General features: G+C 43.8%; 1 protein-coding gene across 7 annotated transcripts in view; it reads right to left on the bottom strand.

Annotated features, from left to right (window-relative positions):
* The window catches only part of elavl4 (ELAV like neuron-specific RNA binding protein 4), a 78,923-nt gene that overhangs the window by 39,615 nt on the left and 26,329 nt on the right, over positions 1 to 12,979 (bottom strand). For all 7 annotated transcript variants that reach the window (XM_068591289.1, XM_068591292.1, XM_068591288.1 and 4 more), the window contains 2 exons: positions 5,086 to 5,172; positions 583 to 829 (listed from right to left, as the gene is read on the bottom strand). In XM_068591289.1, coding sequence (XP_068447390.1) covers positions 583 to 829; positions 5,086 to 5,172 — 334 coding nt within the window. The remainder of the gene's footprint in view (positions 1 to 582; positions 830 to 5,085; positions 5,173 to 12,979) is intronic.

Below are 12,979 nucleotides of genomic sequence, written 5' to 3'. Positions count from 1 at the left end.
TCCTTTAAAACAGGGGTGTCAAACTCATTTTAGTGAAGGGGCCACATGCTGCCCATTTTGATCTTAAGTGGGCCGGACCAGTAAAATCACAGCATAACAACGCATAAATAACAACAATATTTCTGGATTTTTGGACGATAAACCCTCTTTTTAAGGTCTTTCAACAATTAAGTAGAAACATAAAGACCAAATATTCAGACATCAGCCCACGGTTTATCTGCCTGGGCTCTTCTCTGCAGATTCCCTTGTTTGTAACGCCACTTTCACGACGTGACCCATTTTTAACGACTTCCAACACAATAATATCAGTGCTCACATCAGTCGCAACTGTGGATCAATGGTTTGCATGTCAGTTTTACAAGCAGAGGATCAAAGGGTCGAATCCCAGCTCTGCTAATTTTGATCTTAAAAAAAAATAATCTTCTGTTGGACTGGATCTGGTCTACGGGCTGTATGTTTGACACCCCTGCTTTAAAACCTATTGGCTGCACCTCAAATCATGTGAAGGCTCAGCAGGTCAGTTCATGAAAAGAGAAACACGAGCAGTAGCCGAGTTCAACATGCACAGTCTTCGTTCTGTACCTGTGATCTTGTCACGAACCAGCTTGCAGGACTCAATCTCGCCGATGCTACCGAACAGGCTGCGGAACTCCTCCTGGGTCATGTTCTGCGGCAGGTAGTTGACGATGAGGTTGGTCTTGCTGTCGTCATTTGATTGGCCGGTCTGCATGGGCGAGGGACAGCCGCGGCTGTTGGTGGTCGGCCCGTTGGCTGTGGTGCCTCCTCCGCTGGGGCCGTTTGTCACTGGAGCCTCCATGTTACTGATGATCTGGAGCAGGGCAAAGACGAGGAGGAGAGAGGAAGAGGCGAGGAGAGGAACCACAGAGCGAAAGTGCAGGGAGGAAGAAGGAGAGAAATAGCATTCATTAGCAAAGGCCTCTGTCCTTTTATTTAAACAATTGGAACACTTAATGTGCATACAAGACTGTGACAAAGTGGTTATTTTCTAAATTAATTTTCTAAAAAGCTTGACTTTTTTTTTGCATTAAGTCAAATCAGCAGTTTGTGTAAAAAGGTTTTTTAAAGGCCTGTTTCCAGGGTTTTAAACGAGCTTTGCGCATACATCATATCACTGTTTTGGAACTGACATACAATTATTTCTTGAATGATGCATTCAAATTCTATAGTGAAATAGTACAAAAAAAGAAATTATACAGTGTTTCTCTGTTTGGAATAGTTAGTAAATGCATTATTACATTATACATATTTATTTTATTTTTTTTATTATTATTACCATCTGTCAACCATTTTTCCTCATTTGGGTTTTGTTGGCCAATGTAAATAAATGGGAAGCACTGTTTTATAGCCGCACATATTTTTTCTGCAAACCAATATGTTGAATGTCAAAATATTTGCTTCCGGTCAGAGCAAGCAATGTCCTTCAAATAAAACAAAAAACAATGGCCTTCGCCCGCCATCCGGCTGAATGCCATTGTCTGCGTCGTAGCAACAGGTAAAAAGTAGTAATATGTCATCATAAAATCCTAAAATACATTTTGAATACACATTTATATTATTGTTTTATCTATGCCAACCATTACGGTTAATTGCTACGAGCAGCCACCGTCACTCCGCTGTTGGAATATTAATTCTGAGAAGCAAACCTGCAAAAAGCAAACGTTTTAATGCTAACTCGTCAAAACGGCACTTCCGTAGCGAGGCGAGCATGTTTTGGATGACATTGGCTGTAAAAGGGTCTATAAAACAAACACTCGAGACAGAAAGACATTAATGACGCCAGGAAGTGGTTCTGTGATAGCTGCAGAGGTTTATGGGAGGGGGCATCAACAGGCGCAGCCTTTCAGCTGCTATGTGACGGCTGACGCTGCTGCTGTGGGAGAGACGCTTGAGTTTACTGATCTGGTTCTGCAGAGCATCTCAGAAACAAAGTGTTTAAAAAAAAACCTAGTGTAAGTGTGGGTCAACAGCAAACCAAAAAAAAAAGGTGAAAGAGACGTGAGAGTCAAAAGTCGGAGGAAAGAGGCAGGTTGCCCTTTTCTACCAGAGCACTCTGATACATATTTAATAGAAATGCTTATTCTGAGTGAACATTATTCTTCAACAAAAGCAATGTGTGGAGTAAAATTATTCACGCATTTGCATAAAAAACATTTGGTTGATCAAATTAATAGCTTTTGTTGCATATATGGGGGAGTGTGTATGTGGGGGGAGTGTCAGTGTTTCGCAAGTGGAAAGAGTGGAGAGATCACTAAATCTAATCACCAAACGGTGGGAAGATAAAACAGGAGGAAAAAAAAAGATGGATGCGCGGTTATAAATGTAGAGAGCGCGTCATTCTGTCTTGACTCATGACGAACCAGACCAGCCGAATGTTAATTACCTTCTGAATGTCCTGCAGTGGCACACCTCGCTGATAATAGATCCTGTGTCATATGTTTGCAAATTCCTCAGGAAAAAAGGGCCAGTCTATTGATCGCAAACTCACATAAAAGTTCCCCTCATAATGCTGCACAATTTATTCTTTAATCTGATTTAATCAAATTTTTAAAGTCATCGCTCACATCTCTCCCTTTCCCCTGCTCAACCATTCAGCTCTCTGTCTATTTTTAACCATTCTTAAGTACACGCAGACAGGCTGCACTTGGAAGCTGGGCTGGTTTTAGCAAAGGAGAAACGGCACACCAGTCCTATTTCGCTCTATTTCTGGATTATCAAAAGACTGGATCTGTGTTCTATTAATATATCTCGAAGCAGAATTGAGAAATTTCCCAGTTTGTCCAGAAATAGTTTTCAGAACCATTTTAGACATTTACAATGCGTTTAATCTTTAATCACTTTACTTTTATCTATCTACCTGCGAGAAGTGGTACGAGGGGATGATGAGAAATGAAAAGCAGGCATACAAATAACTCTTTAGCAACCAAATAAATATCTCATATTATTACTAATATCAATATAATATATAATAAAACAGTGATCAAAATGATGACTAACAAAAGTCAAATGGTGTGCAGTTAATTACAATAAGAAGATCAAAGCTACGAAAAAAACTGTCGTCTTTATCCAAGTACTAGAAATTTGGAATATATATATATATATATATATATATATGTATATATATATATATATATATATATATAATACATATACCAAAAATGCCATTGGATGTTATAGAGGGTCCTTATCTTCTGTGACTTTAGGGCGATCTTTTAAAGGGCAAGGGCTTTGTTTTTACCTGTCTAGTGCTCTTCTTTTTCTCCATCTAAGTGTTTAGCAGCAGCCGCAAGAAAATGTCAGTCTTTAATCTGCTTCTATCCTCTCATTTCACACACACACACAGTGTGGCATAGGCAGAGCGTGGAAAAGCCCATACACACACACACACACACACACACACACACACACACACACACACACACACACACACACACACACACCAGCATACACTTAGATGCACAGAGAACAATGGCCCAAACCCACAGCAGAAAACAAACAGACAGGGAGATGTCTAAAAGCTCTCAAGATGAGAGCTGCATGCAAATTGTTCTTTTGACAGTATCCTTTCCTCCTCACTCACCGCTCTACCACAACAGAGATACAGAGACAGACTGAGAAAGACAGAGGGGGGGAGAGGGAGAGTAGAGAGGAAGGAGAGAATACTATCTAGCCATAACAGAGTTGATTGGAGAGGGCCTTATTAAATCTGTTTACATTCCCTGCTGCGCTACATTCTGTCAGTGAGACTTTCAACTCCATGGGACGTTATCTGAGGAGTTTTTCCACCAAAATGGCTGCCTCTAATTAACAGGGACCTGCCGAGTCCCAGTGGCCAATTATATTCCTCTCCTTGTCCCTGCCCACCAGCATTTGTGCTGCTCAGCAGTCCACTTCATGTTGGTTGTGAGCACTCGGCTGCCCCTGCTCTCCCACTGAGGAGCCTAGTGCTGTGGACAGAACTCACCGTCCTGCTGACTTGGTAAAACACACAGCCCGCTCAAGACCTCAGCCTTGAGATGCAGCTTCTTCCACTCACAAGCTGTAATTCTACACATGTAGGAGCCCGAGCCAGCACCGGGCTTCCAGCTACAAGTAATGCATGTGGACAGTGTGCAGTTGTTGGACACATGTAACAGGAAAACAGAAGATGCTTTCTGTAAGTTGGAAGAATGCCTGGTAATGCTTAAAAGGGGCATCTTAAAGGGCCAGTGTAGCAAAAGAGTGGGTAGCATTGCTGGGAATCTAGCAGCATAACTGGAATACAATACTCACAACTATGTTTTCATTTGTGTAAATTACCTTAAACAATCATTGCGCTTTCTTGTTTTTATTTGACCTGAAGGCCTCCGTAGTTCCCCAACATGCTTGTGACACTGATGTAACGCGAAAAATTCTGTGGCCCACATTACCGTAGTCTTGGAAAAGAAGGAATGAGCGGAGGGGTATTCAGTTGGTTGCACTCTGCAACCACACAGCTAGGTGCCACCAAATCCTATACGCTGTCTCTTTAAGAATGACAACGTGATTTGGCTTGAATCAAACATTGCTGAAGCTACAGTTGCTATAAAGCAAAGTGCATGGGGGGACAGATTAATTTTTAATGAGAGCTGGAGCGCTCAATACAGGAGGAAGGGAGCAACAAAGGACAAATTACTAGTGAGCAACTTGAGTAAGAGTCTGCGAGGGAGCAGAGGGCTGTCAGAAATGCCCACGGTTGCAGCGTGTTTTAATGAAAGCTAAACAGCCCAATTTATTTGAACGGATGTAGTAAAAATACTAAAACATCAAGCTGTACATGTAAACTGAAAAATAAGCTTTTTTTTTTTTTATCTGCGTCCTCTTATGGATGAACACGTCAGCAGCTGAACACTGCTTCTCTCTCGTCTCTGCGCAACTTCCTCTCCCCTTGCAACCCCCGGTCCTCTCTCCATCAATCTCTGCTCCAGTTGCAACTGTCTCAGTCAGCAGCCTCACCTACCCGTGCGTATTTATGTAAACACAGTCAATATCAGATCATATTACTTCATGGGTGTGTAAAATGGCTGGGCCATCCATTTGTCTCCTTACCATCTTTGGCTGTGTCAGCAATCCCTTCTCTGCCCAGCCCTGGAGCTGCGGGAGCTCTGCCTGACGCCACTGTGTCTCTGTCGACCCCTATGGAGCGGAGCACAGGGAGGGAGGGACGCACAGCCCATCGTCAACATCATACACTCACTTTACAGGGTTAACTCGGGGTGGGATTTGGAGTGAGGTGTGGTGGCAGGCGGTGGCGGTGACGGCGGTGATGAAAATGGCGGCTCTCGAGAAAAATACAGCGACACCTTTTACAGTCCGCCAGTCAAACTAAAACAAAGACAGGTGGCTCAGGATGGGTTTGGTTAGTGTGACTGCTGAGATAACGGAGTGCTTTTTATTTGCTAAAGAATTGGGGCGATGGTGTAGATTTGGAAAACTGCATGACTCAAATTGTTGAACTATTTCTTCATGCTGAAAATGGAATTGCTACGATAGAAATGGGGATAAAAACATTCCTTCAGATTTTTTTTTTTTCCTGTCTGTATTAATAATTTGAAAACTGATTGAATCCAATCGCATGTGTGTGTTGCAGCTGGCAGATTGGTGTGGTGACTGCAATGACCTTGGCAGAGTTTATAATGAGGGTTTCCCTCATGCTCTCTGTGGGTAAACACGCCTGTGGTTGAAGAGACAGAAATGCCACAAATGAGCAGGAAGTCTGTTCACTAGCTCTCCAGAGCAGGGGGCTTAAATGCCTGCAGCTATCTACGGATGCTACAAGAAGCCAATTTAGCAGGAGAGGAGGAAGAGAGGAGGGATGACCTCTGCCTTCATTTACTCCTGCAGCGAGATGAAGAGGGGGAGTGAGAGATCAGATGGGAGGGGGAAGAGAAGGCAAGGGCTCAGTAATGGGGAAGACACTTCCAATACTTCAAAGAAAAAGAGAGGCAGAGAGGTGGGGGAGTAGAGGAAGAGGCTGTACATGTTCTGTTGTCAATGTGTCTTGTAAACTTGAGCAGAAATGCATAATGGAGGTCTAAATGAGAGTGAACTGTCAGCTTGAAAGGGAAACAGAAGATGCAGAGGGTCAGGGAGGTCAGGAAAGAAGAGAGGACAGAGGATATCAGTTCTGCCAGCTGACAGGTAATGGTTAATATTGGGATATTTTGGGGACGATCCTAGAGAAGTTGAGCCAGCTTTGTTTTAGTCTGGTGGGGAGTACAATGATAACTGTTGAATAACGGTTGTGTAAAATGTACCAAACACTTTCTAGGTAGTGAATCGAACTGGGACAAACTGGTTGAAGGCACCTGTTTTTCTGTTTGAATTTCAAATTGAATACATTATAACATTGTACCCTCCACAGACGAGTGGACCAACATTCATCTCATTAAGAGTTCAACAGTATCACTGCATGGCAAGCTGTTAAATGTAAAGTTGAAAAAGTTCCCTGAAAAAAAGAACATGTTAGGCAGAGGTGAAACATAAATAGCATTTTTCAGCCATTCTGCAAAGCCGTCATTTGATGGCGTGAATGGCGTGCCGCAGCAAGCAGACACTGCAGTGTGATCGCAGCATGTACAAATGTGGTGAGAAGAATGTGAGAAGCAGCAAGCAGATGTATGAGTATCCATTTCAACAGTCAACATATAGTGCAAGGGAGCATAATGTCGAAAAAAGAGGGAATATTACATTTCTCAGAAGTGCGTTTAAGTCTCTGCGCTACTCGGTGCTCAATATTCAATGCTCAACCATTTGATAAAACAAACAGTCTCAGGGCGTAACACACACACACACACACACACAATTTAATCTTTCTTCATTTTCGTGCTGTACTCGCGTTTATCACATGAACACACACATGTGCGTCTTCTGATAAAATCTCAAATAACACTGGAATAAGGGTGCAATGCAATTACATTCACCAACCATTGAGATGAAAAACCGCTCATGGATACATTTTCAATTATTCAGGGAATACATTTCAGTCCGTGCTCAGTTGCTGGGAAAACGTATTATATAATCGATACACTCTATAACGCCATTAATATTTGATGCCACAAAAGTGCTTCCTGTCTCCTTGGGCTCCCGGCCAATGGTGTCTGGGCACTGCAGTCAAATAGGACGAGTCTTATCCGCCTTGAGCAAGAAAGGGAGTAAACATTTGTTTTCCTCTAACCAAAGGCACAAACTGCTTTCTTTTAGATTTACCGCATATGAATCCATTTTTACAAGTCTTTCTTTAACACTGCTCACAAAGAGGATCTCTGTCTCTCCTCCACAGTCTTATGTCACTCATGGCCCAAGCTAAAAATGTAAACTATCAACGAGTTTGTTTTTTTCCTTCGCTGTCCTGTTCACCTTCATCACTCCTCTGCTGCGTTTACGCTGTAAAACCAGCACTTTATATCGCGGGCCTGGCACAAGCCTCCCTCCCCCTTCTCTTACAGAGCTTAGACAATCAATTTACCCTGACTTGGCCAGGATAGATGGAGGCTGTAGAGACTGCGGAGTAGACAGTATGCTGCAGGATCTCTCCACTGATAGACACACTGCCTGGCAGCTACAAAATGGAGCCAGCATGCAACCATCTGACTCGGTAGACTTCGCCTCACCATCTTGCTTCAGATATTATTAGTGATTTCCTTATGCCTCATGCATCTTATCTTCATTTCATTTCCCCCCCCCACATTGTTTGGCTTGTTAAAATGAGAAAATAGGATGGCATAGAAAAAATCTGACAGAGAACATCACTGTATTCAAATGTTTTGTCCAATAATACACATGAATGCAACCAAATATAGTGACAATTTGTGCCACGTGTCCCTTTCCTGCTACCATTAAGCAGCCGCAGCACATGCTGCTAAACTCAGACTGAAACTGCCTCTCTTTCCCCAAAAGTGATACTGAATTGGAGTTAGTGATACTAAATTGGAGTTCCTATCGGACTGGCGGAGACACAAAGAGATTAATACGACTTTACTAGCTCAGCTTCGCGTCCAGTCGAGCTCCCTGTAATGCTCTCTGCGCTATTGATTTTTGGTTTTCTCTCGCCTCTCCCTTTCTTCCTGGCTGTCTCTCTCTCTCTCTCTCTCTCTCTTGCCATCTCTCCACCTCCAACAGCATCTTCTGAGCTCTGAAATGTCCTGCAGGTCAGACGGATGCTGGGCCGGATCAATCAGGGAAAGTAATCTGGGACGCCTGATGCACGCAAGCACACACACACACACACGCAGAGACACATCACAGATACTCATTGACACACACATACACACCCACACACACACACACCCCTCCGCTGTTGCACTCTGGCCTGCCTGCCTCCAGTCTCATCGATCTGCATCTACTTTACCAAATGGATTCTTCTCTTCTTCTATCTTCCTGTATTTCTTTTCTCTCTGTGTGACTCGGAATAATAAATGTTGCAGACCACGCCAGACGTGTATGTAAGCAATTTTTCACTTAACTTTGGTTTGACTCCCAGCCCCCTCTCTTCTTTTCTCTTTTGTGATGTTTCAGTCTTCCAGTGAGATCGATGCAGCTTTCCCACACACTCCCTCACTGTCTCTGGGTAATCGGCACAAACTTGCATAAGTTCACAGGTCCGGAGATGACAGGATACAGCCAATCGCCGAGGGGTTTGTCAGACAGGATCTATATAATAACCTCAAGATTTATATTTCACAATCATATGATAAGAAAAGAAAGAAGAAAAGAATCGAAGAAAGATTCTTATTTTCCAAATATTAAATATCTGTATTACTGTTAGTTTCACTTCTTTCTGAGGGCGTAAGATTATGGCACAACAGGCTTTTGACTGAAGGGATATAACTATCGTTCTACTTTTCACATTTACTTCCCTTAATTACACTTTTTTCAAAAACTGATTCATGCTGCATTGTGGGCAGTCAAAAGACCGACAATCTTTCAAGGACAATGACCTGCAGTGCCCCATATATACACAGTCACATTCACTCACACACACACACACACACACACACAGACACAGACGCACAAACACACACAGTCTCCTTTACTCAGCCAAACTGTAGGCGAAACTAGAGCCATTTGTCCACTGGCTGAATCCCAACTTTGCACCAACGCATGCAGAAAATTGGTGAGCATCTTGACTCTGGAGATGACACTTCAATTTGTGCAGCTCCACTGACTGGTGCTCTGCACTTCCTCCTTTGTGGGGGTGTGAGATCAGCTGGACACCTGCCTAGCTGTTTGGCTGAAGCCCGGAGCACAGGGACCGGGCCTTGGAATTGAAGGCTGGCCTTGCCTGTCAACCCAAGTCCCTGTCCCAGGGTCCCAGCCCTAACCTGGCCTCCCAGGTCCTCATCACAGTTCCCCTAGTTTCACTCAGGTGCCAGGAGCAGTCCCTCGTCTGATGGCCCATGAACTCTATTTCTCTATCCAATCCTCGGCTGCAAGTGAACGCAGCAACATCATTCCAACAGCAACCTTCCCTTGAAAGGCATCAAATCCCCATCAACAGCTTGCCAGCCTTTGTGCCAGATCGAGCTGCTGCAGCCAGCATCTCTGCTCACAGCTCAGTCAAATCAGCAAGATGTCTCCGCTGTGCATCGCTGTCTGTCCTGCTGTAATCCCTGTGTGTGACGGATGGGAGTGATCACCGCCGGAGCCTGTAGCTAGGACATTTTGGTGGATTAAAGAGGCTAAATCATCGTCTCATCCTCTACATTGGATTTTATCCTAATTAAACATCATTAATGTGGTTAAGGGTTTAGTGGAGATGATATCTATCTAACATGTCGGGCCTTTTCAGGAAGTATACTTATTTCTGTGGATGGAATCCATGCAAAAGACCCATTGTAATGAAGAAAAAAGAGGTAAAAACGGGAGGAACCCTTTTCGTGCCACGGTTGTGATTACGTCATGGTGTTAGGTGAGGGCTAAACAAAGGAATGACTGAAAATCCCAAAGTAGCAGGCTAAAGTTACATATTGTTATTTGGAGCTCTAGCATAATAAGCTAAAATGTCGGCATAGAGTTTTAGAGATGGAGAGAAGATTTGCCTGATAGGCTTAACTATTACAACGGTTTAATAGTTTAATCTTCTACTAGCCTCGGCTGTGTCGGCCGCTGCACTGCAGTGTTGAGCTCACGGCTCATGCAAAAGGCTAAACTATTAGAGAGATGGAGAGAAAAATGTTGCTAATAGCCAAAACTACTACGAAGATGGAGAGAATGTTTTATAGTTCAGCTTTCTGCTAACCGTAACCGCGGCCATGAGCCTTTGGCTGTGGTTAGCAGAAGCTAAACGATGAGCAACATTTAAAAAATGTTTTTCGACCTATACCACAGGTTGCGAGATGGTTGAGATTAGAGATTGAAATTGAATGGTTATGTTTAGTCTCACAAAGAGGTTTTAGCACGTTTTCGGGAACTTGTGGGTAACCATGGACACAACCATCTCTGAAACGCTAACATTATAAAACTCTTTTTGACTGATTTTTGGGGTTGCTTTGCATTTCAGGCAGCTGTTGCAAAATCCTGGAGTTGCAACATTTTCTGCAGGATTGTTATCGGCATCCAAAGATTTAAACACCCTCAGTTTCTCTTCACTGTGCACACTCAGGTGTGTAAATGTCTGTTTGGGTATTGATGTAGTGTGCAGGGGTCGGTCAATCTGGTCCTGTTGGTTAATGTTAGCTTTCTCGAGTAACACACGAGTGTGAGTGTATGTACATGTTTAGAGAAACTCTCATTTTCTTCAGCCATGAACTAGAATCAGCACCTTGCTGTTCGATGCCTGTGCCAACCAGTGAAGTTGCAGTTTCATTCCATATATCAAAAATGAATATATTTGCTGAAGGCGACAGTGACCTTGACCTCTGAGTCTGACCCCTCACATTTAATCAGTTCATCCTTGAGTTGAGGTGGACGTGAGCACACAATTTGAAGAAATTCCCCCCAGATGTTCCTGAGATATTACATTCACAACAGTTTCACCTTGCCCACTAAAAGATGTCATCATGTTTGCGCACAGAAAAGGGTTCTACATGGCACATCCTTTTCCTCTTCCTGTCATAACACAACTATCGTGTTTGCCGTGATTGTGTTTACATCTATCACAGTTACTTTAACTTTCCATAAGTGACACTACAACCGAGTCGACAGCACTGGGATGACAAAAACCGGCATCGTTTCCATGCAGTGCTCCTTTCCGTGCCGAGCTGAAGTTCCTCTTAGCCGGGATGGGACAGAGGATCGGGGACGCAGGAACAGACAGAGAGGCCCGGGGAGCGAGCAGGCTGATCCATCTGAGTCAGCACCACGTGTCATGAGCGAGGACACTACCTCCACAAGTAGCTGGCAGGTGACTGCGGCCCCGCACCTGCGCAGGCAACCAGCCATTTTACTGAAGCAGGCTCCTATCTTTAGCAAGAATACACTGAAATACACCAGCGCGTGCGTAAACAAACATATGCAAACAAGCACAAAATGCAGATTCAGACCCAACTACCCGGCTACACATCGTTACTGTTCCCACCTGCATGTGTCGGGTCAGAAATAAGCAATTCAGCAGTGGCATGCCACTGTAACCAACTCGAAAGTGCAGTCCTCGCTTGCTCCCGCCTACAGATGCTTGCTTTGGGTATGAAAGCATGCCTTGAAGAACAAGATAACTGGTTAAAGCAACGTTCCTCAAAGATTTTTTTTTCCCCTGAACACCTGAATACGAACTTGTATACTCCTTTGACTGAACTCAATTCTTCTCTATAATTCACCATAGGAGTTCTAATTAAAATCGGTTTGAGGCTGCAAGTGGTAATATTGGCTTTGTTGAACAGGTATTTAAAAAGCTATAAGCAGCCTGGAGGTATACGATAAGAACAGAACCTACAGGACAGCACTTACGCCGGGAACGCGCGAGAGAGGAACACTGGCCCGGCTGCTAAGCAGAGGCAGAGCGCGTCCTAATCTAATCACTGTTTTTCCCCATCAGCTGCATCTCAGACACAGCCTGCTCGTCTGTCTGTGTGTGTGTGTGTGTGTGTGTGTGTGTGTGTGTGTGTGTGTGTGTGTGTGTGTGTGTGTGTGTGTGTGTGTGTGTGTGTGTGCCTTGCAGCAAAGGCATAGAGCTAAATCACACAGACACAAACCGACCGTTGTACTCGAGAATTCATCCTACAGCATTGGGGACTATGAGAGGGTGTGGCTGCTGTGTGTGTGTGTCAGTGTGTGTGCGTAGGCCTCGCTAATCTGGTTATTGATTCAGCTCCGAACCGGCGCTCATATAATCAAATAGCTGCAAGGGGAAAGGACAGCCGTCCGTCATCTGTCTTAATGAGTGAACAGTTTGATGGAGTCAATGAATAACTGGAAACTACATGTAGCTGTTGAGGAGGGTACAGACAGACAAGCTAAAATATTCATATCTATCCTCTGGCAAATCTCTTGGCAACCTTCTTGCTATGCTGAGTGACATTATGAAATATCAAATTATTTCTTTCGTAGTTTCACTCCTTGGTCTTTGGTATAGCTATAAGCTTGGTGCCATTTGAATCATTCAGCTCCATCAATCAAGTCAGATTTCTTCGTGCTTTAAAAAAAAGAAGAAAAAATGCTGTCACTGCAATAGCAAAACTATTTCAGTCACTTTCCGAATGCTATAAAGTTGCTTTGTACTCGTCATTACACAATCAATTTGGAGTTTGACTTAGAAATTATAGTGAGCCATCTTCTGTGAAAATCTAATCTCGGTATAACTTGATGTGAGAGCGGCGCAATTTAGAGATGGCTCCTGCAGCAGCAGGAAGAGAGGAGAGAGACACAAAAGCCTAAACGTATACCGGCACAGCTGACAGACGAGGCCCGCCGGCACACCAGCTAAACCATTAAGTGTGGCGTGCATTCAAACGAGCAGATTAATCCCCCCCCACTGCCGTACAGTGCGAAGTAATTGAAAATGCCC

The sequence above is a fragment of the Clinocottus analis genome, unplaced genomic scaffold, assembly GCF_023055335.1.
Source record: "Clinocottus analis isolate CAN_PGR_092001 unplaced genomic scaffold, fCliAna1.0.p SCAF_25, whole genome shotgun sequence".
Taxonomy (NCBI): Eukaryota; Metazoa; Chordata; class Actinopteri; order Perciformes; family Cottidae; genus Clinocottus; species Clinocottus analis.
This window is presented reverse-complemented; position numbering and strand designations above follow the sequence as displayed.